The sequence below is a fragment of the Chiloscyllium plagiosum genome, chromosome 17 (genome assembly GCF_004010195.1).
Source record: "Chiloscyllium plagiosum isolate BGI_BamShark_2017 chromosome 17, ASM401019v2, whole genome shotgun sequence".
Lineage (NCBI taxonomy): Eukaryota > Metazoa > Chordata > Chondrichthyes > Orectolobiformes > Hemiscylliidae > Chiloscyllium > Chiloscyllium plagiosum.
Genome location: NC_057726.1, coordinates 68,749,995 through 68,771,338, shown reverse-complemented (window position 1 = coordinate 68,771,338; position 21,344 = coordinate 68,749,995). Strand labels below are relative to the sequence as shown.

At 44.8% G+C, this 21,344-nt stretch overlaps 1 protein-coding gene across 2 annotated transcripts in view; it reads right to left on the bottom strand.

The window, feature by feature from the left end:
• Nucleotides 1-6: 6 nt before the first annotated feature.
• necab2 (N-terminal EF-hand calcium binding protein 2) overlaps nt 7-21,344 on the bottom strand; it is a 155,137-nt gene continuing 133,799 nt past the window's right edge. For both annotated transcript variants that reach the window (XM_043707376.1, XM_043707377.1), the window contains 4 exons: nt 4,927-5,039; nt 2,810-2,887; nt 1,414-1,505; nt 7-800 (listed from right to left, as the gene is read on the bottom strand). In XM_043707376.1, coding sequence (XP_043563311.1) covers nt 772-800; nt 1,414-1,505; nt 2,810-2,887; nt 4,927-5,039 — 312 coding nt within the window. In that variant the 3' untranslated portion in view covers nt 7-771. The remainder of the gene's footprint in view (nt 801-1,413; nt 1,506-2,809; nt 2,888-4,926; nt 5,040-21,344) is intronic.

The following is a 21,344-nucleotide window of genomic DNA, read 5'->3' as shown; positions in this document are numbered from 1 at the left end:
TGCAGATAGAAGAAAATGAGGGAGCAATATGAAATAATGAGAAACAGGGGAAGTCATGAATGTGGGAAAAATAAATGGGGAGGGGGCAAGGTGAGAAATGCTGGAGTGAAGATCAGAAGTTGCGATCAAGTAGGGAAGCCCAAAAACAGGCAGTTCCCAATGAATGAAGGAACATCGTTGAATTCTCTCCATTTGTTCACAACTTACAGAAGAATCTGAGACCCTCAGTCTGGGAACAGAGGCCTGACTGGTTTTGAACAACCAATCTTTTCCCAAGATTTTTGAATCTCCATCCAATCAGTGTTGGGGGGATCTTCTTTAACATCCTTGTCAAGAAAATGAACTAATAGCAGGGGTGGGACACAATGGAGGTTTCCCAGAATTCATCAACCTTGATCCGATCCTGTGCAGAAGCAGCTAGCAGTATTAGCCCAGCCTCCACTGAGTGAGTATCTCCACACTCACGGTACAAAAGAGACAACTAATGATCCGTGAGGTATTTATCTGCCAACTCCCACTCCCTACCAACCCTTCCCACCAAGCCTCAAATCTTTGGTTCATGTTTGTCAGATCCTTGCAGCTCTACTACATCCAGTTCTCTTTAATAATGAACTAACGTGCATAAAATTGTCGACAAATATTCTTGGAAGTAAATGATTACAAAATACGCAAAGGGTTCGCCACTCGTTGGCTCTGGGCTTCTTGAGAGGGAGGGCGCACTGCTGGCCTGGTTGAACGTGTGCTGCTCCCTACAGCAGGCTCTGCCAGAAACTATTTCCCATCCAGAGTGCACCAGGCGGCTAAAGGAAGGAGAATCACACAGCATGAGTTGAATTGGCAGTATGAGACCACAGGCTGCACAGATCTCCTGAAACTGATATGCCAAGCGGTTCCTTCGCAAATCTCAGTGCACAGTGTTGACGTCAGCTAAACCAATCAGGAAAGTTCCTGGGTTGAACCCTGCCCCCCCCCCGTGTCTGTGTGGAATTAGCCAGCAATGGAGGAGCTCGAGTTAGCTTCACCACTCCTGACCTTCAGAAAGGAAAAAGGTCAGTCAGGGTTACGCATCCGACGTCATAGATAGTGAGATGTCCAGCAAGCTGTGTCTGTGTATCTAAACCCATGGCCTAACCTCCCTGTCCCTCACATTCTTCAGTCCTCAATATCCCACCCAGTCAGATCCAACTCCATTGTTCGCTCTGCAGATTCGACAATACCCCTCCCAGTCCGATCCCACTCTCATCATTAAAATCTCTCCCAGTCTGATCCCATTCTCAACATCAAAATCTCTCCCAGACTAATCCCACTCTCAACATCAAAATCTCTCCCAGTCTAATCCCATTCTCTTGACAAAAAGCCCTCCCGGTCTAATCCCACACTCCTGTTCATTACTGATATAAAGACAGTCTTTACCTGGTATAAACAATGTGGAGACAGTCTCAGGCTGAGTCAATGTGTCCACTTTAACATGTTGAAAAGTTTTTGATCTTGCACTTTGGAGATGGCTGGTGGGACAGCGATGGAGATCAGAACATGAGAAAGGCAAGCAACATGATAGAACTAGGTCATGTCAATAAAATCTTCATGGATTGAAGAAATACATCATTCCAACAAATAGCCAGCACAGATACTGAAACAGTCAGCCCTCAAGAGCACTTGGGAATCGCTTGCACTCGGATTGGTCCCAATCAGAAGTGGTCCACATAGGGATTGGTCACCATTGGGAATGACTAACACCAGAATTGGTCCAATCAAGAGTAGTCCACACTGCGATTGGTCTCCATTGGGAATATGTTGCACTGGGATTGGTTTCCATCAGGAATGGTCCAATTGAGATTGGACCCAATTGAGAATATTCCACATTTCGATTGGTCCCCATTAGGAAAGGTGCAAACTGAGGATGTTCCACACTGGGACTGACCCATTAGGAATGGTCAGCTCTGGGAATTATCCACACGGGTCTGTCAGTGATGGAAATGTGCCACATTGCAAATAGTCAGCACTGGGATGGGGCCACTCGGGATATGGTCTGCACTAGGAATTGTCAACGCTGGAAGCATGGAGACTGATTGGTACAGGAATGATCACTATTGGAAATGATTTGTTTTAGATTAGATTCCCTACAGTATGGAAACAGGCCATTTGGCCTAACAAGTCCACACCAAACCTTCGAAGAGTAACCCACCCAGACCCATTTCCCTCTGACTAATGCACCTAACACTATGGGCAATGTAGAATGGCCAATTCACCTGACCTGCACATCTTTGGACTATGAGAGGAAACCAGAGCACCCGGAGGAAACCCATGCAGACACAGGGAGAATGTGCAAACTCCACACACAGTCACCTGAGGTGGGAATCAAACCCAAGTCCCTGGCGCTGTGAGTCAGCAGTGCAAACCACTGAACCACTGTGTTGTGGTGCAGTTCTGGTTAACACAGGGACCTGTTCTTCCTGGGAATAGTCAGCACAGAGAACATATGATGCTGGTACTGCTGCCATAACATTTAAGAATGTTATGATGGATACATTTTCTGCTCAGTCTTAGTGACTTGAACACACAGCTCAGACTCAAAGGCACTATGATGTGGAACAATCACACCAATGTCCATAGCTGTGAGTCTATTAATGGTAGCAGCTCTCTCAGAAGCAGGGATGAATTGTTGAGTGGTCTATGTGCTGTGGTACCAGATCAAAAAGGGCCTCCACTTTCAATCAACATAAAACAGCAATTAGGATGCCTTAAATGCACCAGGAATTCACAGAACAGGCAACGGCATTCCCTGGAATGCTACTCACAAGTCACTTACTTCTTCCACTGCTCCTCACTCTCCCAAAACTCATAGACCACAAAGGTCAATCCATCGGGTAACCTCACGGCTGTAACACTGAAGAGGAGGGGACAAATTAGAGAAGATCCTACACACATCCACATAAAACCAACCTACACCCTCCACCAAACACAGCAAACTGGGATTGGTCAGCATGGGGAACAGTCAGTAATGGGATTGGTCAGTGCAGGGAACAGTCAGTAGTGGGAATGGTCAATACAGGGAATGGTCAGCACAGGGAATAGTTAGTACAGGGAATGGTCAGCACATGGAATGGCCAGCACAGGGAATGGTCTGTACAGGGAGCAGTCAGCACAGGGAACAGTCAGTACTAGGAATGGTCATTGCCAGGAATAATCAGTGCTGGGAATGGTCAGTACAGAGACTAATCAGTAAAGGGAATGGTCAGTACAGGGAATGCTCAATACAAGGAAGAGTTAGTACAAGGAATGGTCAGTACATGTTGGGAGTAGTCAGTACACTGAGTGGTCAGCACAAGGAATGGTCAGTGCAGGGATTGTTCAGAACATGGAATGGTCCATCAGCTGATGGTCAGTAAAAAGCATCGTCAGAACAAGGAATGGTCAGCACACAGATTGGTAAATACAGAGAACAATCCGTGCAGGGAATCATCACTGCAAGGAATGATCAGTACAGGGAATAATCAGAACAGGGACTGATCAGGACAGGGAATGGACAGCAAAGGGATTGATCAGTGCAGGGAATGGTCAGTGCAGGGAATGGTCAGAATAGGGAATGATCAGGACAGGGAATGGACAGCAAAGGGATTGATCAGTACAGGGAATGGTCAGTGCAGGGAATGGTCAGAACAGGGAATGGTCAGAACAGGGAATGGTCAGTACAGAGAATGGTCAGAACAGGCAATGATCAGTACAGGGAATGATCAGTACAGGGAATGGTCAGTGCAGGGAATGGTCAGAACAGGGAATGATCAGTACAGGGAATGGTCAGTACAGGGAATGGTAAGAACAGGGTATGGTCAGAACAGATTAGATTACAATACAGTGTGGAAACAGGCCCTTCGGCCCAACAAGTCCACACCGACCCGCCGAAGCGAAACCCACCCATACCCCTACATTTACCCCTTACCTAACACTACAGGCAATTTAGTATAGCCAATTCACCTGACCCTGCACATCTTTGGATGGTGGGCGGAAACCGGAGCACCTGGAGGAAACCCACGCAGACACGGGGAGAACGTGCAAACTCCACACAGTCAGTCGCCTGAGGCGGGAATTGAACCCGGGTCTCTGGCGCTGTGAGGCAGCAGTGCTAACCACTGTGCCACCGTGCCGCCCACAGGGAATGATCAGTGCAGGGTATGGTCAGTACAGGGAATGATTAGTACAGGGAATGGTCAGAACAGGGAATGATCAGTACAGGGAATGGTCAGAACAGGGAATGGTCAGTACAGGGAATGGTCAGAACAGGGAATGATCAGAACAGGGAATGATCAGTACAGGGAATGGTCAGAACAGGGAATGGTCAGTACAGGGAATGGTCAGTACAGAGAATGGTCAGAACAGGGAATGATCAGAACAGGGAATGGTCAGTGCAGAGAATGGTCAGAACAGGGAATGGTCAGAACAGAGAATGGTCAGTACAGGGAATGGTCAGTGCAGGGAATGGTCGGTACAGGGAATGGTGACTAGGTCTTTTGACTGAAAGTGTGAGCCTCCTACTCCACATTGAGCCTCTGAGATGCCTGTTGTATCCTGCTCCCTGTCTCTTGGTGCAGTTTCACTCTGCTATCACATGCAATGTTAGACTTGCTGGGCCCGCTGGGAGATCGACAATCGTTGAAAGGTAGTACAGCTCGGCAGGAGATAGTGGAAGGTGTTGGAAGGCAGGTAGCGTGCACCCTGCTCTTAAACAGGGATGGTGTTGGGTGAAGGACTCTTCTTGTAACCAGTATGCCCTTGTGAACAACTGTACCACCTCAATTGAACTGTTGGCTCTCTCACATGAGATCAAACTGTTCAGCAGAGTCTGAACGTCCTTTCCAATTGGCTCTTGCTTTGTGGGGAAGATAAACCACTTCAATTGGGGGTTACTCCCTGAACGATTTTACTCACTGGAAGCAGTCTCGTTGTCCCGACACGTCCTTCAGGTATTGCTTCAGTGAACAGCCAAACTCTCCCAGCTGCTTCTGTCCAACACTCATGTGTTGACGGACAAGGAAAAGATGCTGGAGAGGGACAGAAAGCAGTAACATTGAATAAAGGTTAAGTTGAGTTTTTGTATCTGGATGAGAGACAGAGAGATAGGGAGGCTGGGTATGGCAGGGACATTACAGGAGCAGATGGGAGGAGAGAAAGATTTCACAAACACTTTATTAAGTCTTCATTACACAAAGAAATTTTCTCCCCAGTTGCTGGTCAGTTGTCCATCGTATGGAGATTTAGATCAGTATCCAAAGACGTACCACAATCAATCACATGTGCCTTCTTTTCATTAACTTCCAAGTCTTTGCTGCCCAATACCACCCATTCCTCCCATCTATTTGTTTCAACATTTGAAGGATTGTGCACAGAGCAGTTTTATGCTCACACAAAAGCAGATCCTGGAAATCTCAAACAGAAGCAAAAACTGCTTAAAATGGGTCAGGCAGCATCTGTCGAGAGAGAGAATTTACATTTCGAATCACTGACCTATCAGAACTGGCAGCAACTACAAAATGCGACAGGTTTTCAGCATTTGAAAGGAAAAAAGTTCAGAAAAACAACAAAATAGAATATATGTCTTTGGGTCAAAGACCAGGAGTGGGTAAATGACAAAAGAGTAGATATTGCAAGACCAAAGGGAGTGATAATGAGCCAAGTAATTAATCAAATGATGTGCCAAGAGCATTCTAACACAGAAAGCCAGCGAGTGAAGCTAGAATTGAAACCAATCTTTGCCCATTTTCGTATCTGTTGACAGAGCTGTACATTACAAGCATGTGCCTCCTCACCTGAAACACCACTCTTTCAATCTTTCTCTACTTAGTGGTCACATGAATTGTTGATTATTGCCCATAAGACACACATAATTACACAAAATTAAAATAGAAGCCTTTCTCACCCTCTAAACAAAAGTAAGATTAGTGCGTGCAGTCAAACTTTAAAAACAAACAAAAAGCCTTCATATTTCATTCAACATGTTTTATTGTGAGATACTCACTCTCTCGCACACCAAACAATTTCTCTGTAAATTCTATTTTAGTGAATAATCAGTTGATGAATTATGTTTATTTAATCTTTGGGATTTCCTTTTCCTCCAGGAATTTTTTCAGACTAGAACGTTAATTCGATCATCAATTCTCACTCTCATTTTTCATAATATGGGTGTTGATGGTTCTAGTATCTTTAAACTTCTGGCAAGGTAAACCTACTCAGTCCAGTTTATTGTCAGATTAAACATTCAACTAAGAGAAATTTCAAATCGCAACAGAAACGTAGTTTCACCAGCTATAGACTGGATCTGGTAATGGAATGTCTCTTGCCCCCTGGGTCTCTCATACCAGCAAAATTACCTCAGGACAAAATATATTGATAGGTATTTTGCAGCAGAAATAACTCATTTATAAAGACTATCAATGTCAGCACTTAGAATCCTAACTTCAAAATTCTAGGAATTTGTTATCCAGATGGGAACTCGTGAGAATTTAATTATGAAACCGTTTAGACTGGGCTATGAATATCCAATGTAAGAATCCATTTTAAATTACATTATAATCATAATTACTGTATCATAGAATAGCAAAGATAATTATTACATGCCTGCATACTTTAAAGTTATACAAACTGCTCACAGCCAACTTTAAAAAATAGGATATTCAATCAAATAGATTTAAAGAGACTCAAATGTTAGTGTAATTTCTTTAGCTTGTCTTTTCTGAACCATTAGGGGTGATTTATTAGAACTCAACCCTTTCTCCCATCCTGACATTCCTGTTATCTGAATGTGTGTGTGTTTTTGATGGATGTGTTATCTTATAACTTGTCTTTGTGGCAGAGGGTGGTCAGGCTGTCTTTAATCATTATGCACAATTCAATTCAACACCTCACATGAACTGGCTCTTTAGCCCACCAATCTTTACTGATTTCTAATCCTTATCTAGACCTGCTACTTATGCCCATGCGTGGTTTCTATCTCTCTGCTTTGTCTCCTGTCCGTGTGTCTATTAAGATACACTGTAAACATTGTTAATGTGTCTGTTTCAACCACCTCCACTGACAGTGTGTTCCAGGCACCTACCACCCTCTGGGTGAAAGATTTTCCCTGCGCCTCTCCCCTCAACTTTCTCCCTCTCACTTTGAACCTGTGCTGCCTTGTAGTTGACCTTTCCAACCTGAGGAGAAAAATAAACCTCTGACTATCCACCATATTTATGCCCCTCATGATTTTGTAGGCCTCTATCAGGTCGCTCCTCAGCCTCCATCTTTCCAGTGAAAACAATTCGAGCTTAACCAACCTCTCCACAAAACTAAAACCCTCCAAAACAGGCGTTGTCCTTGTAGACCTTCTGGTAGTGTGGCGACCAGAATTGCGCGCAATATTCCAAATGTGGCCTAACTGAAGTTTTGTCCAGCTGTAACATAACTAGCTTACTTTTCTATTCAATGCCCTGGCCAATGTGCTGTATGCCCTCTTGACCACCTTACCCACTTTCTGGGATCTGTGGACCTGTATGCCCAGATCCCTCTGAATGTCAATGCTCCGAAGAGTTCTGCCATTTATTGTATGATTTGCAAGTGAATTTGATTTTACAAAATGCATTACCTCACATGTGACTGGATTAAACTCCATCTGCCATTTCACTGCCCAAATCTGCAATCTCTTCTTAACTCCTTTGACAATCCCCTGTAATTCCGACAATATATCAAGGCAAAAAAACAAATCTTACCAGTTCATTGACACTGTTTTGGTCATGAATTCCTTATGGTTCAAATAATTTTGCGATCAGGCTTCTGTCCCAGGCTACCCTCAAGGTCCCCAGTAGTCCTGTACTTTACTGTACAGTGTTTCTAGGCATGTCTTCCAATGCTGGATATAGTGCATTGTATTTATAGTAATTTTCATCAGCTGAGTGAAGAACTTACTTTTTTCATTAAACTGGCTATTTCCTTTGCATGGACAGAACTGTACAGTCAATGGGTTTGCAGATGGGAACAGCCTATAAAATTCTATTCACAATTACACCGGTGAATGGGGATGAATATTATTCCATTGGGACTAGAAATTGCGAGTCTGATTCCAAGTCATGAACCTGTCCCCGACACCGTGCCCTGCACATCCGATAGATAAACTGCATTATAGAAATGTCCATCCATGATTGCCAGCTCTCCATGAGGATCATTGCCACACCAGGTTGAAACTTCCAATGTCCTTCAATAGTCCATCCACTCAGTCCTGACTTCCAGTAGCAAGGTTCATCTCAGGGATTCCTCGCTCCCTAAATCTCCAAATACCCCGTCTGTTTTATCCCTGCCTTTCCAACAGCAAACAAACTCTCAGACACTTTCTGTTCTGTTGTTAACACAAAGGTGGTCCCAGATCCTTCTCAACAGCATAACTGTTTTGTTTCTTCCACGGGAGCATCTTCTTTGACTTTGTTTTTTTATCATTTATTAAATCTCAGGATATGGGCCACTATTCATTGCCTTAATGTCCGTGAAAAGGTGCAGGCCGTTTAGTATAAAGTCACTTACTGTATCCTGGTGGGGGGGAGTATTAGGATTTTGACCCAGCTACAGTGAAGGAAAAGTGACACATTTCCAAGTCAGGATAGTGGATGGAAGGGAACCCATGAGTAGTTGTGAGTTTGAGAGGTGCTGTCTAAGCAACCTCAGTGAGGTGTTGAAGTGTCTCTTGTAGATAGTACTCACTGCTGCTCCTGAATGTGAAGGGAGAATGTCAAAGACAGTGGATGAAGTATAAATTAAACGGGTATCTTAGCCCTGAATGGTGTCAAGCTTCTTAAGTATTGTTGGAGCTGCATCCATCCAGGTAAGTGGGGAGTATTCCATCCCACTCCTGGCCTATGCCTTATATATGATGGACATGCTCTGGGGAGTCAGGAGGTGAGCTACTTCCACAGAGGATTCTGAACCTCTGATCTGATCTTGTAGCCACTGTGTTTATATGGCTAGTTCAGATGTGTTTCTGGTTAATGGTAATCCCAAGATGTTAATAGTGGGGGATTGAATGCTAGTAACACCACTGAATGTCAAAGAGCAATGATTAGATTCTCTTTCATTGGAGATGGTGTGGCACTAATTGCAAGCACAAATGTTACTTGTAACTTTCAAAGCAAACCTGGGATATTGTCCAGATCTTGCGGCATTTGGGCACGGACATGTCTATCTGAGGAGTCATGAAAGGTGCTGAACATTGTGCTATCATCTTCACTTCTGACCTTATGATGAAGGGAAGTTCACTGTTGAAACAGTTGAAGATGGTTGGGCCTAGGACACTACCCTGAGGAACTTCTGTAGCTATGTCCTGGAGCTGAGATGACTGACCTCCAACAACCACAACTATCTTCTTATGTGCCAGGCATGATTTCAACCAGCAGTGAATTTGCACTGCCCTCCCCAATTCCCAAAGATTCCAAATGAGACCTTGATGTCAAGGACTGTCACTCTCACTTCACGTCTGGAATTCAGCTGTTCTGTCCATGTTTGAACCAAGGCTGTAATGAGGTCAGGGGTTCAATGGCTCCGGTGGAACCCAAGCTGGGCAACACTGAGCAGATTATTGTTGTGCAGGTGCTGCTTGACAGCATTGGTCATGACAGCTTCCATCACTTTACTGATGAGAGTAGACTGTTGGGCTGGTAATTTGCCAGATTGGATTTGTCCTGCTTTTTGCGTCCAGGTCATGTTTGGGGAATTTTCCATATTGTCAGCTAGACACCAGTGTTATAACTGTACGGGAAGAGCTTGGCTAGGGGAGTGGCAAGTGCTGGAGCACAAGTCTTCAGTACTATTGGTGGAATGTTGTCAGGGCCCATAGCCTTTGCAGTGTCCAGTGACTTCAACCATTTCTTGCTAACAGAGTCTAGATTGGAGTGGCGCTGGAAAAGAACAGCCTTGTATATTTGGTGAGATTAGACAGATTGGTGATATTTTTCCCTCTTGTTGGTTCCCTCACCACCTGCCTGCAGACCCAGTCTAGTAGCTACGTCCTTTAAAAAACGATCAGTGGTGTTGCTGCCAAGCCACTGTTAGTGAAAGGCTTTGGTGACCCCACCCAGAGTACATTGTGTGGCCTTGCTGTCCTCAGTGCTTCCTTTAATTGGTGCTCAATGGTTCTTTTGAGGTCACCTCATAGAGCACATTTCTATTTGCAAGGATTCTTGTTTGAGCCATTGCCAGCAATGCAATGTTTCCTCTATTTAATGACTAAACTACAAAGTACAATATAAAACAAATCCTTGCAGCATGCCATGCAGCCCATAGTGCTCTTTGTCACTAAGACCAATAACATTAGTCCACTATCCCTCTTAATTGTCTCCCTTTCCCTTGATTGCTGATTCACATGACCTGAAATCACATTGTACTTGAGGATGTGTTTCTCTCCGACCTATCCTCATGTCCTTGGAGTTCACTTTATCCATAGTTCCCACCACCTGCTCCTTCAAAACTATTGCCACCATCTTGTTAAACTTCCGGTTTCCCTCCCCGGTCCCCTTCCTCTTGTCTCCCTCTCATTCACACAGCAAGTGGAAGTCGTTTGAGGTGGACATGGGGCAGGAAGAAAAATTATTTCACCGAGCAGAGAGTGGTACATAACCAAGCAAGACATAACGAGAGAGTAGTCAGGATAAAAGGGTGAGAGACACAAAGAGAGGGAGACTGAGTGACAAAGGGAGAAAGGGAACATGAGAGAAAGAGCACAAGATGGAGAATGGGAGACAGACAGTAAAAGACAAAGATCATGGAGGAGTGGCTCTGCTCTACAGAGGGGGAGAGCAGAGTCGAGAGTGTGGTGCTGGAAAAGCACAGCAGGTCAGGCAGCATCCGAGGAGCAGGAGAATTGACGTTTTGGGCACAAGCCCTTCATCAGGAATGAGGCTTGTGGGCCAGGGGGCTGAGAGATAAATGGGAGGGGGAAATGTGATAGGTAGATGAAGTTGGGAGGGGAAAGGCGATAGGTCAAAGAAGAGAGTGGAGCAGATAGATGGGAAAGACGATGGACAGGTCAAGAGGGTGGTGCCAAGTTGGAGCCTTGGGACTGGGGTAAGGGGAATTTAGGAAACTGGTGAAATCCACATTAAATCCACATGGTTGCAGGGTCCCAAGGCGGAAAAATGAGATGTTCTTCGTCCTGGCGTCGGGCGGTTAGATTAGATTTCCTACAGTGTGGAAGCAGGCCCTTTAGCCCAACAAGTCCACACCAACCCTCTGAAGAGTAACCCACCCAGACCCATTCCTTTAGCCTGTATTTACCCCTGACTAATGTACCTATCACCATGGGCAATTTAGCTTGGCCAATTCACCTGACCTGCACATTTTTGGATTCTGAGAGGAAACCGGAACACCCAGAGGGTGCCCACGCAGACACAAGGAGAATGTGCAAACTCCACACAGACAGTCACCTGAGGCGGGAATCGAACCCAGGTCCCTGGTGCTGTGAGGCAGCAGTGCTAACCATTGAACCACCGTGCTGCCCCAACCACCCCAAGGGTTGGGTGATGGAGGAGGCCCAGTACAGCAGGTCTGATCTCCAGCATCTGCAGTCCTCACTTTCTCCTATAGGGGGAGAGCAACTGTGATAAAGGGAACAGATAGAAATTTCTGTTGCCACAGACATGATTCCAGGGTGGCACATTGTCTCCCTGGTGCGAGGGTCATTGAATGGCTGCAGGACACTCTGAAGGGGGGAGGTCCTGATCTATGTCAGTACCAATGATAAAGGTTTAAAAAGTTCTGAAGAAGAGTCATACCAGACTTGAAACATTAACTCTGTTTCTCTCTCCACAGATGATGCCAGACCTGCTGAATTTCTATGCGCTTGAATGGAGGTTAAAAGAAATGGGGAAGAGGTCTAGTAAGGAAACTAAAGGGAGCTAGGGAATAATTCTAAAGCAGGATCTTAAAGGTAATAATCTCAGGATTATTCCTAGTGCTGTGTATGAAAAGCCCTACTCTGGCCCTTTCTATGTTTTTACAAGTAAACAGAAGACAGGCAGAGACTGAGACAACAGCACAAGAAACAATAGGATGTAGGCAGCACATGAGAGAAAAATCAAACAAAGGAGGGGGAAGAAAATACTGAAGGGAATTACAGCCTTGTCTTGTGAAAAGCAGCATTTCGATATGATAGTGAAGGTAAGTGAAAGGTGTAGTGCGCAGAGTGTTACTCCAAGCCATCTTCCCATCCTGGTAGGTACGGAACTAAACCTGACAGGGTTTAACAGTGAGGAAAACCCTGTTAAATACAGAGCTCAGTAAATGTAGGAGTCAGAACACTGACAGTCCATCAGTTCATGGTAAATTACAGTCCTCCACTCACTACCTGCTAATTAGATCAACTAAACACCAACAATCTGTCAAACACAAAGAAATTAAAAACCTGACGCACAGACTTACTCTGAGCCAGCAGCATGAACATCTCTGCGATGAAAAAAAACGCAGAATCTTGAAAAGCCTTAACTGGGTTGGTGGTCGAGGAGTGAGGTAGCAAACATTAGTGAATTTAAAATGATTAAGTGCTGAGTGTCATCAGATTATGAACTTGACAAGGATGGAGATGCCAGAGGTTATGTGCAATGAATATTTAGCATAAAGACTCCTTAGACATTAAGAGATGTCGATTTACACAGAAACATTTTTTAATTGTTTCTGAAGAATCGTAGAACCGCTACCGTGTGGAAACAGGCCATTCGGCCCAGTGAGTCCACACTGACTCTTGGAAAAGCTTCTCACCTCCCCTTATGGCCCTGCATTTCCCATGGCTAAGCCACCTAGACTGCACATCCCTGGACACTATAGCATGATCAGTCCATCTAACCTGCATATCTTTGGACTGTGGGAGGAGACCAGAGCACCCAGAGCAAACTCATGCAGACACAGGGAAGAATGTGCAAACTCCACACAGACAGTTGCCCGAGGTGGGAACTGAACCCGGGTCCCTGGCGCTGTGAGGCAGCAGTGCTAACCACTGAGCCACCGTGCCGCTCTATTGTGTTATGATTGGATAGAACATATTTCAGATGAAACAATGTTTGTTTTACATTTTTTTAATTACTTCTGTTGCAAAGTTTGACAGCACGCATTTGCACAGTTCTCATGGAATGCAGACAGGTTTAAAACCCACTGGTCTAGAGTGCACTGCCAGAAACAACAGATGGTGGCTGTGTTGAGTTTGCACATTCACCCTGTGTCTGGGTGAGTCCCCTCTGGCGCTCCGGTTTTCTCCCACAATCCAAAGATGTGCAAATTAGGTGGATTGGCCAGGTTATATTGCCCATTATGTGCAGGCATGTATAGGTTGGGTGGATTAGCCATGGGAAATGTCGGGTTGTGGGACTGGATGGGATGCTTGTTGGAGGGTTGGTGTGGATTTGATGAGGTAAATGGCCTGCATCCGCACCATAGGTATTCTATGAAGCAGATTCCCTATGAAGGAAATGGATAAATAATATTTAGACCACAGCTGGAAATACTGTGAACAGTTTTCGGGTCTCATTTACAGAAAGGTATATTGTCATTGGACACAGTCCAGAGACAGTTCACTAAGCTAATATCAGGTATGGACAGAGTGTCTTATGAGGAGAGGTTGAGTAGATTGGACCTGTACACATTGGAGCATAGAGGAATGGGAGGCGATCTTTCTAAAACGTAATTTTCTTATAGAAAGGTTGATTCCCATGTGGGAGACTCTAGGATCAGGGGGTAGAGCAAGCATATTTAGGACAGAGAAGAGGAGGATTTTGTTTCTTTCAGAGGATGGTGAATAAATGGCATTCTTTTCTCTGGAGGAGATCGTTGAGGCTGGGTCATATCCAAGGCCGAAATAGATTTTCAATCATCAAGGATTGTGAAGAAAAGGCAGGAAAGTGGAGTTGAGGATTATCTAATTAGCCACAATCTCATTAAATGGTGAAGCAGACTCAATGGGCTACATCTGCTCCAATGTCTAATGCTCCTACTTGAAGAGGAAACATTCACAGAGCTATGAGACAAGAGCAGAGGAGTGGGACTAATTGGATGGCTTTGTCGAAGGGGGATTTGCTGCATGTTGGCACCATTCTATAAATGTCGCTTGCTGTGAGAAAGTTGTCCAGTTCCTTTCTGAACAATAACGGGGGAAGCTGCGTTCACAGCACGAGCTGACAACTTACGCTAAACATCAACAAAAAAAAATGAAAAACCGAAAGACCTGTGGATTCTGGAAATCAGGATCGAAAACAGAAATTGCTGGAAAATTTCAGCAGGTCTGGCAGCATCTGTGGATGCTGCCACAGATTCAGGTTAACATTTCAGGTCCAGTGACCCTTCGGGGTGGCTCAGTGGTTCACATTGCTGCCTCACAGCTCCAGGGACACAAGTTCGATTCCAGCCTCGGGCAACTGTCTGTGTGGAGTTTGCACATTCTCCCCGTGTCTACGTGACTTTCCTCCGGGTGCACTGGTTTCCTCCCACAATCCAAAGATATGCAGGTTAGATGGACTGATCATGCTAAATTGCCCATAGTGTCCAGGGATGTGCAGTCCAGGTGGCTTAGCCATGGGAAATGCAGGGCCATAAGGGGAGGTGGGAGGCTCTTCCAAGAGTCAGTGTGGACTCACTGGGCTGAATGGCCTGCTTCCACACGGTAGCGGTTCTACGATTCTTCAGAAACAATTAAAAATTGCACCGTGCAAATTGACATCTCTTAATGTCTAAGGAATCTTTATGCTAAATATTCATTGCACATAACCTCTGGCATCCCCAACCTTGTCAAGTTCATAATCTGATGACACTGAGCACTTCATGAGGTCAGGTGAATTGGCCATGCTAAAATTGCCCGTAGTGTTAGGTGCATTAGTCAGGGGTAAATGTAGGGGAATGGGTCTGGGTGGGTTGCTCGTCGGAGGGTTGGTATGGACTTGTTGGGCCAAAGGGCCTGTTTCCACACTGTAGGGAATCTAATCTAAAAAATCCAATAAAATGCACGAAAATTAGTCATCAAATTAAAATGTGGGATATCAGTTTTTTTGATTCTAAAGTAATCATTTTACACTAGTGACCATGGAAACCAAGCAATGGCTTTCACCTGTATTTTTGTTGAGGGATTGGTTGTCAGTGGAGCCCCCTTGCTAATTCCTCTCTGGATTAAATGGCCCTACGCACAGGCAAGTTTCTCACTAACCCAGTAAACTGCAATTGACACAACTTTGCCTTCTGCTCCGATCCATTGAATTTCAATGATGTATCAGTTGAATTATTTAATAAGGCTTTACGCTTTTTAAAAAATTGTTATAAATATGAAATTTGTGAAATTCAGACCCCTGAGTTTGTGGAACAGAAATAGGGTTTTTTTTTACTGGAGCGCTGGAGGTTGAGGGGTGACCCTATCGAGGTTTATAAAATCATGAGGGGCATAGTTAAGGTGAATAGCAAACTCGGAGATATATTTTTAAGGTGAGAGGAGGAAGATTTAAAAGAGACCTGAGGAGCAACCTTTTCACACAGAGGATGGTTCATAAGTGGAATCAACTGTCAGAGGAGATGGTAGATGAAGGTACAGTTACAACATTTCAAAGACTGTAGGACAGGTACATGGATAGAAAAGGTTCAGAGAGATATGGGCCAAATGCAGGCAAATGGGATTAGTTTAGCTTTGGGAAACTTGTTAGGCTTGGATGAGTTGCTCCAAAGGGTCTGTTTCCATGCTGTATTACTTCATAAATAGTTAGAAATAGTTGAATCAATTAAGTCTATGTCATTGAAGGATCTTGGTTTAATATCTCATTTGACACACTGGTCTTTTGATAATGCACTGCTCTCCCAGTATTGAGTTAAAAATCACACAACACCAGGATATAGTCCAACAGGTTTAATTGGAAGTACAAGCTTTCGGAGCGCCGCTCCTTCATCAAAACTGTTGGACCTGAAGTTGTGTGATTTTTAACTTTGTCCAACACTGGCATGTCCACACCATGGTTCCAGTACTGCACAGCAAGGTTCTGCTCATGGCTCTCTCAGTCAGGGCACGACTCTGTGACTTAGTGTCACAGAGTCAAGAGCTCTAGTCATCTTGGAGGAAATTCTGAGGTACAGGATTTGGAAAGGCAAGGACTAATTTGGGATAGTCAACATGGCTTTGTGCTTGGGAAATCATGTCTCACAAACTTGATTGAGTTTTTTGAAGAAGTAACAAAGAGGATTGATGAGGGCAGAGTGGCAGGCATGATCTATACAGACTTCAGTAAGCCATTCGACAAGGTTCCCCATGGGAGACTGATTAGCAATGTTAGATCACATGGAATACAGGGAGAACTAGCCATTTGGATACAGAACTGGCTCAAAGGTAGAAGACAGAGGGTGGTGGTGGAGGGTTGCTTTTCAGACTGGAGGCCTGTGACCAGTGGAGTGCCACAAGGATCAGTGCTGGGTCCTCTACTTTTTGTCATTTACATAAATGATTTGGATGTGAGCATAAGAGGTACAGTCAGTAAGTTTGCAGATGACTCCAAAACTGGATGTGTAGTGGACAGCGAAGAGGGTTACCACAGATTACAACAAGATCTTGATCAGATGAGCCAATGGGCTGAAATGCGGCAGATGGAGTTTAATTTAGATAAATGCGAGGTGCTGCATTTTGGGAAAGCAAATCTTAGCAGGACTTATACACTTAATGGTAAGGGTTGGAGAGATATGGGCCGGTGCTGGCAGGTGGGACTAGATTGGTTTGGGATATCAGGTCGGCATGGACAAGTCGGACCGAAGGGCTGTTTCCATGCTGTACATCTCTATGACTCTATGACTCATGTAACAGTGGACACTTGTTACAGAAGGATGCTGGACCTGGATTTTAAAATCCTGCAAAAAAAACCCAGCTGCTGGAAATCAGAAACAAAATCACAAATGGCTGGAAAAGCTCAGCAGGTCGAGCAACATCTATGGAGAAAAGGCAGAGTTAACATTTCGGATCAAGTGATCCTTCTTCAGAACTGATAGTAACTGGGAAAAGGTTGGTGCATATGGTAGAGAAGGGGTGGGGGAGGGGGAAGGAGTATACGATAGGCGAAGATGGAGCCCAGAGAGAGACGAAAATAGTTGGCTAGATAAAGGAATGTGTAAAGGTCAGCCTGGGAGAATGAATAGCTACTAATGGGGTTCAGTATCAGTTCTGAAGAAGGGTCACTGGGCCCGAAATGTTAACTGTGCTTTCTCTCCACAGATAATGTTGAGTTTTTTCAGCAATTTATGATTTTGTCTTAAACTCCTGCAACTTGTAGGACACATGGATGGGGCTAATTTCATTGTTTGATGATCCTCTTCATCCAATCCTTTCCGAATCAACCTATGTCCCTTTATCGCCCATGGGCTTATCTACCTTTTCATTAAATGAATCTATGCATGGGTGGGGACTCCACCATCTTACCACTCTCTGGGTTTTCGAAATTCCAAGCAGGAATTTTTTACCATTTTTTATTTTGAGCCAGAGCCCCGACCTCTCTGATAAATGCACCACTTTTTCTCTATGTCTGCTGCAGCAAAACCTTCCCAATCTGAAAGGTCTATCTTTGGGAAAAAGAGCTCTAGCTTTTTCAAATCTTCCTGCTAGTTCTAACCTAACTCTTCTGATGCTGTTTCTATGAATCAAACTTTTTTGCAAACTTTTCCAATACCCATATGCAGACTAGAGTATTCACAGTAATCCCTGTGTGGTCTAACCAAGGTTTTGCACAAGCTCAACAGTACACAATTGCTGTCCAAATCTCTCTCTCTCGCTCTGTGCTGACAGATGGTACTGTGGTTCTTTTTTCCCTGTGGGAAACAGACGGATTCCTGCAAGGCATCAGATGTTCCCTGTTTCCTAAGGCATGAAGCAGATGTCCCTGTATCTGTGGCACTCCCTGCGTTGTGTAACTGACACAGACTGGCTGCAGTGAGCCCTGTGTTCTGGGAGGGCACATCCTCATGCATGACTGAAGTGACCGAAAACCAACAGACTGCTTCCTGCCACAGCAGCTCAAAGCCTTGACTGAACCAGTGGCCTGGGATGTAACTCCATGAGCTCTTATTCTTTAATAAACTGACTGTCAGTCTCCACATGGTTGGTGACTTGAAAAGGTCATGGCATCCCACCAGAGATTTGAGACATGACTGAGGTAGGCACTCACACACAGGAATAAGGAAGTGTTGTACTTTCAGAGTCAGCTCTCTGATGGAGTGGCATGGTGGCTCGGTGGTTAGCACTGCTGCCTTACATCACCAGAGACCTGGGTTCGATTAGACCCTTGGGTGACTGTCTGAGTGGAGCTTGCACGTTCTGAGTGGGTTACCTCCGGGTGCAAATTCTACGGACAAACAACTCTCAGAGAGAAAACATTTCTCACCTCTGTCTTAAATGGGAAGCTCATTAGTTTTAACTGTTGCCTCCAAGTTCAAGTCTCTCCTACAAAGGGAAATATTCTCTCAGAATCCACCTTGTCAATGAGATTACCTCTCACTCCTCTAAGCTCCAATGGATACAAGCCCAATAATTTATCATGAGATAACCTCCCAGGAACTAGTCAACCGAACCTTCTGTGAACTGCTTTGAATGTTCATCATAGAATCCCTACAGTACGGAAACAGGCCCTTCAGCCTGACAAGTCCACACCAACCCTCCGAAGAATAACCCACACAGACCGATTCCCCTATCCAATTGCTCAACATTTCCCCTGACCTATGCACCTACCTACACATCCCTGAAGACTATGGGCAGTTTAGCTTGGTCAATTCACCTAATCTGCACATCTTTGGACTGTGGGAGGAAACTGGAGCACCCAGAGGAAACCCACGCAGACACGGGGAGAATGTGCAAAGTCCACACAGTCAGTCGCCTGAGGCTGGAATTGAACCCAAGTCCCTGGCTCTGTGAGGAAGCAGTGCTAACCACTGAGCCACCGCAATTCTATAAATGAAGGTAGAACTGGTTGTTGTGGACTGAAAAAAGGAGTTTAGCAGCAACGACAAGGAACTATGGCAGATGTTTAAGAGTGTTATTATGTTATTTCTGGGGTAAGGGAACCAAAACTGTACATAGTACTCCACATCAGTGCAAAAGCTTTTGCAGAAATCTTCAGCCAGAAGTGCAGAGTCCAGGCTTGGCCTGAAAAGTGGCAAGTGACATTCATGATGCACAAAAGGTCAGGCAATGGCCAGCTCCAATACGAGAGAGAATCTAACTATTGCCCCTTGAAATTCAATGACATTACCTATATCGATTCCTTCCCCTTGCTGGAGTTACCATTGACCAGAAATTGAACTAAACTAGTCATCTAAATGCAGTGGCTACAAAAGCAAGTCACAGGATTGAATTCTTGCAATGAGTAACTCACCTCCTGACTCCCAAAAGCCTGTCCATCATCTGCAAGGCACAAGTCAGGAGTGTGAGTGAATACTTCCCACTTGCCTGGATGAGTACAGCTGTAATAACACTGATAAAAACTTGATACCATCTAGCACAAAGTAGCCTGCTTGATTAGAACCAGATCCACAAACGTTCACTCCTTCCAGCACTCATGCTCAGTAACAGCAGTGTGCACCATTTACAAGATGCACTGCAGAAATTCACCAAGGCTTGACAGACAGCAACTTCCAAACCCAGGACCACTTCCATGTAGAAGGACAAGGGGAACAGATACATAGGAACACCACCACCTGCAAGTTCCTATCCAAGCCACTCACTATGCTGACTTGGAAAATACATCACTGTGGCTGGGTCAAAATCCTGGAGTTCCCTAAACTACAGCGCACAGATGCAGCGGTTCAAGAAGGCAGCTCACCACCACCTTCTCAATGGCAACGAGGGACAGGCAGTAAATGTTCCCCAGCCAGCAACACCCACATCCCAAAAATGAATAGAAGATGGAGGCGGTCTCACTATCTCCATAACAACTGTAGCTCGGCTTCCCTACTTTTCCACTCTCCTATTGTAAACTATGTTAAAAATCACACAACAGGTTTAAACCTGTTGGACTACAACCTAGTGTTGTGTGATTTTTAACTTTGTACACCCCAGTCCAACACCAGCATCTCCGAATCATAACCGTAAACTATGACATTCAATTTTCCTTCCTAATCAATTGCTATACCAGCTTACTGACTTTTTGTGATTCATGCATAAGGACATCTAGATCCATCTTTATTGTTATGTTCTATAATCACTCCACATTTAGAAAATATCGTGCTTTCCTATTTTTCCTGTGAAAGCAGAGGAGTTCACATTTTCCCATGTTATACTCCACATGGAGTATACTCAATTTATTGTCCACTCACTTAACCCATCAATTTGCAGAGGCAGCTGATGGAGAAATTAGCAATCACAACACAAGCTGAGTCTGCTGTCTCATAACAGACCATCACGTTTCACAGATGGAACCACTACTAAGTCATTGGCCATGTTAAATTGCACACAGTGTTAGGTGCAATTAGTCAGAGGGAAATGGGTCTGGGTGGGTCGGTGTGGACTTGTTGGGTCAAAGGGCTTGTTTCCACACTGTAGGGAATCTAATCTAATCAAATGTAACAAACCTTTACTGCTCAATGAACTAATCACACCAGGTTCCTGCTTATTGACAGGAGAGTCGACGTTTCGGGCATAAGTCCTTCTTCAGGAAGGGCTTATGCCCGAAATGTCGATTCTCCTGTTCATTGGATGCTGCCTGACCTGCTGCGCTTTTCCAGCAACACATTTTCAGCTCTGATCTCCAGCATCTGCAGCCCTCACTTTCTCCTGCTTATTGACTACAGCTCTGCCTTCAACACCATAATTCCAAGCAAACTCATCCCCAAATTCCAAGACCTAGGTCTCAGCTAGCTCCTCCATAACTGGATCCTCCACTTCATGATCATAGACCGCAGTCAGTAAGACAGCACCTCCTCCACCGTATTCCTCAACACCCGTGCCCTGCAAGGCTGCATACTCAGTCCCCTACTATATTCCATATACACTCACAAATGTGTGGCCAAATTCCGCCCCAACTCCATTTACAAATTTGCTGACAACACCTTCATTGTAAGTCAGATTTCAAACAATAATGAGACAGAATACAGGAAAGAGATTGAATGCTTAGCAGCATGTTTTAAAGACAACGATCTCTCCTGAAGAGCATCAAAAAATCTTGGTGTACACCTGGCAGAGAATCGCACCTGGACCCTCAACACCAGCTTCATAGCCAAGAAAGCCAAGCGTCTCTACTTTCTGCGCAGGTTGAGGAAAGCCCACCTCCCACACACCCCCATCCTCACCACATTCTACAGAGGGTTCATTGACAGTACTCTGAGCTGCTGCATCACTACCTGGT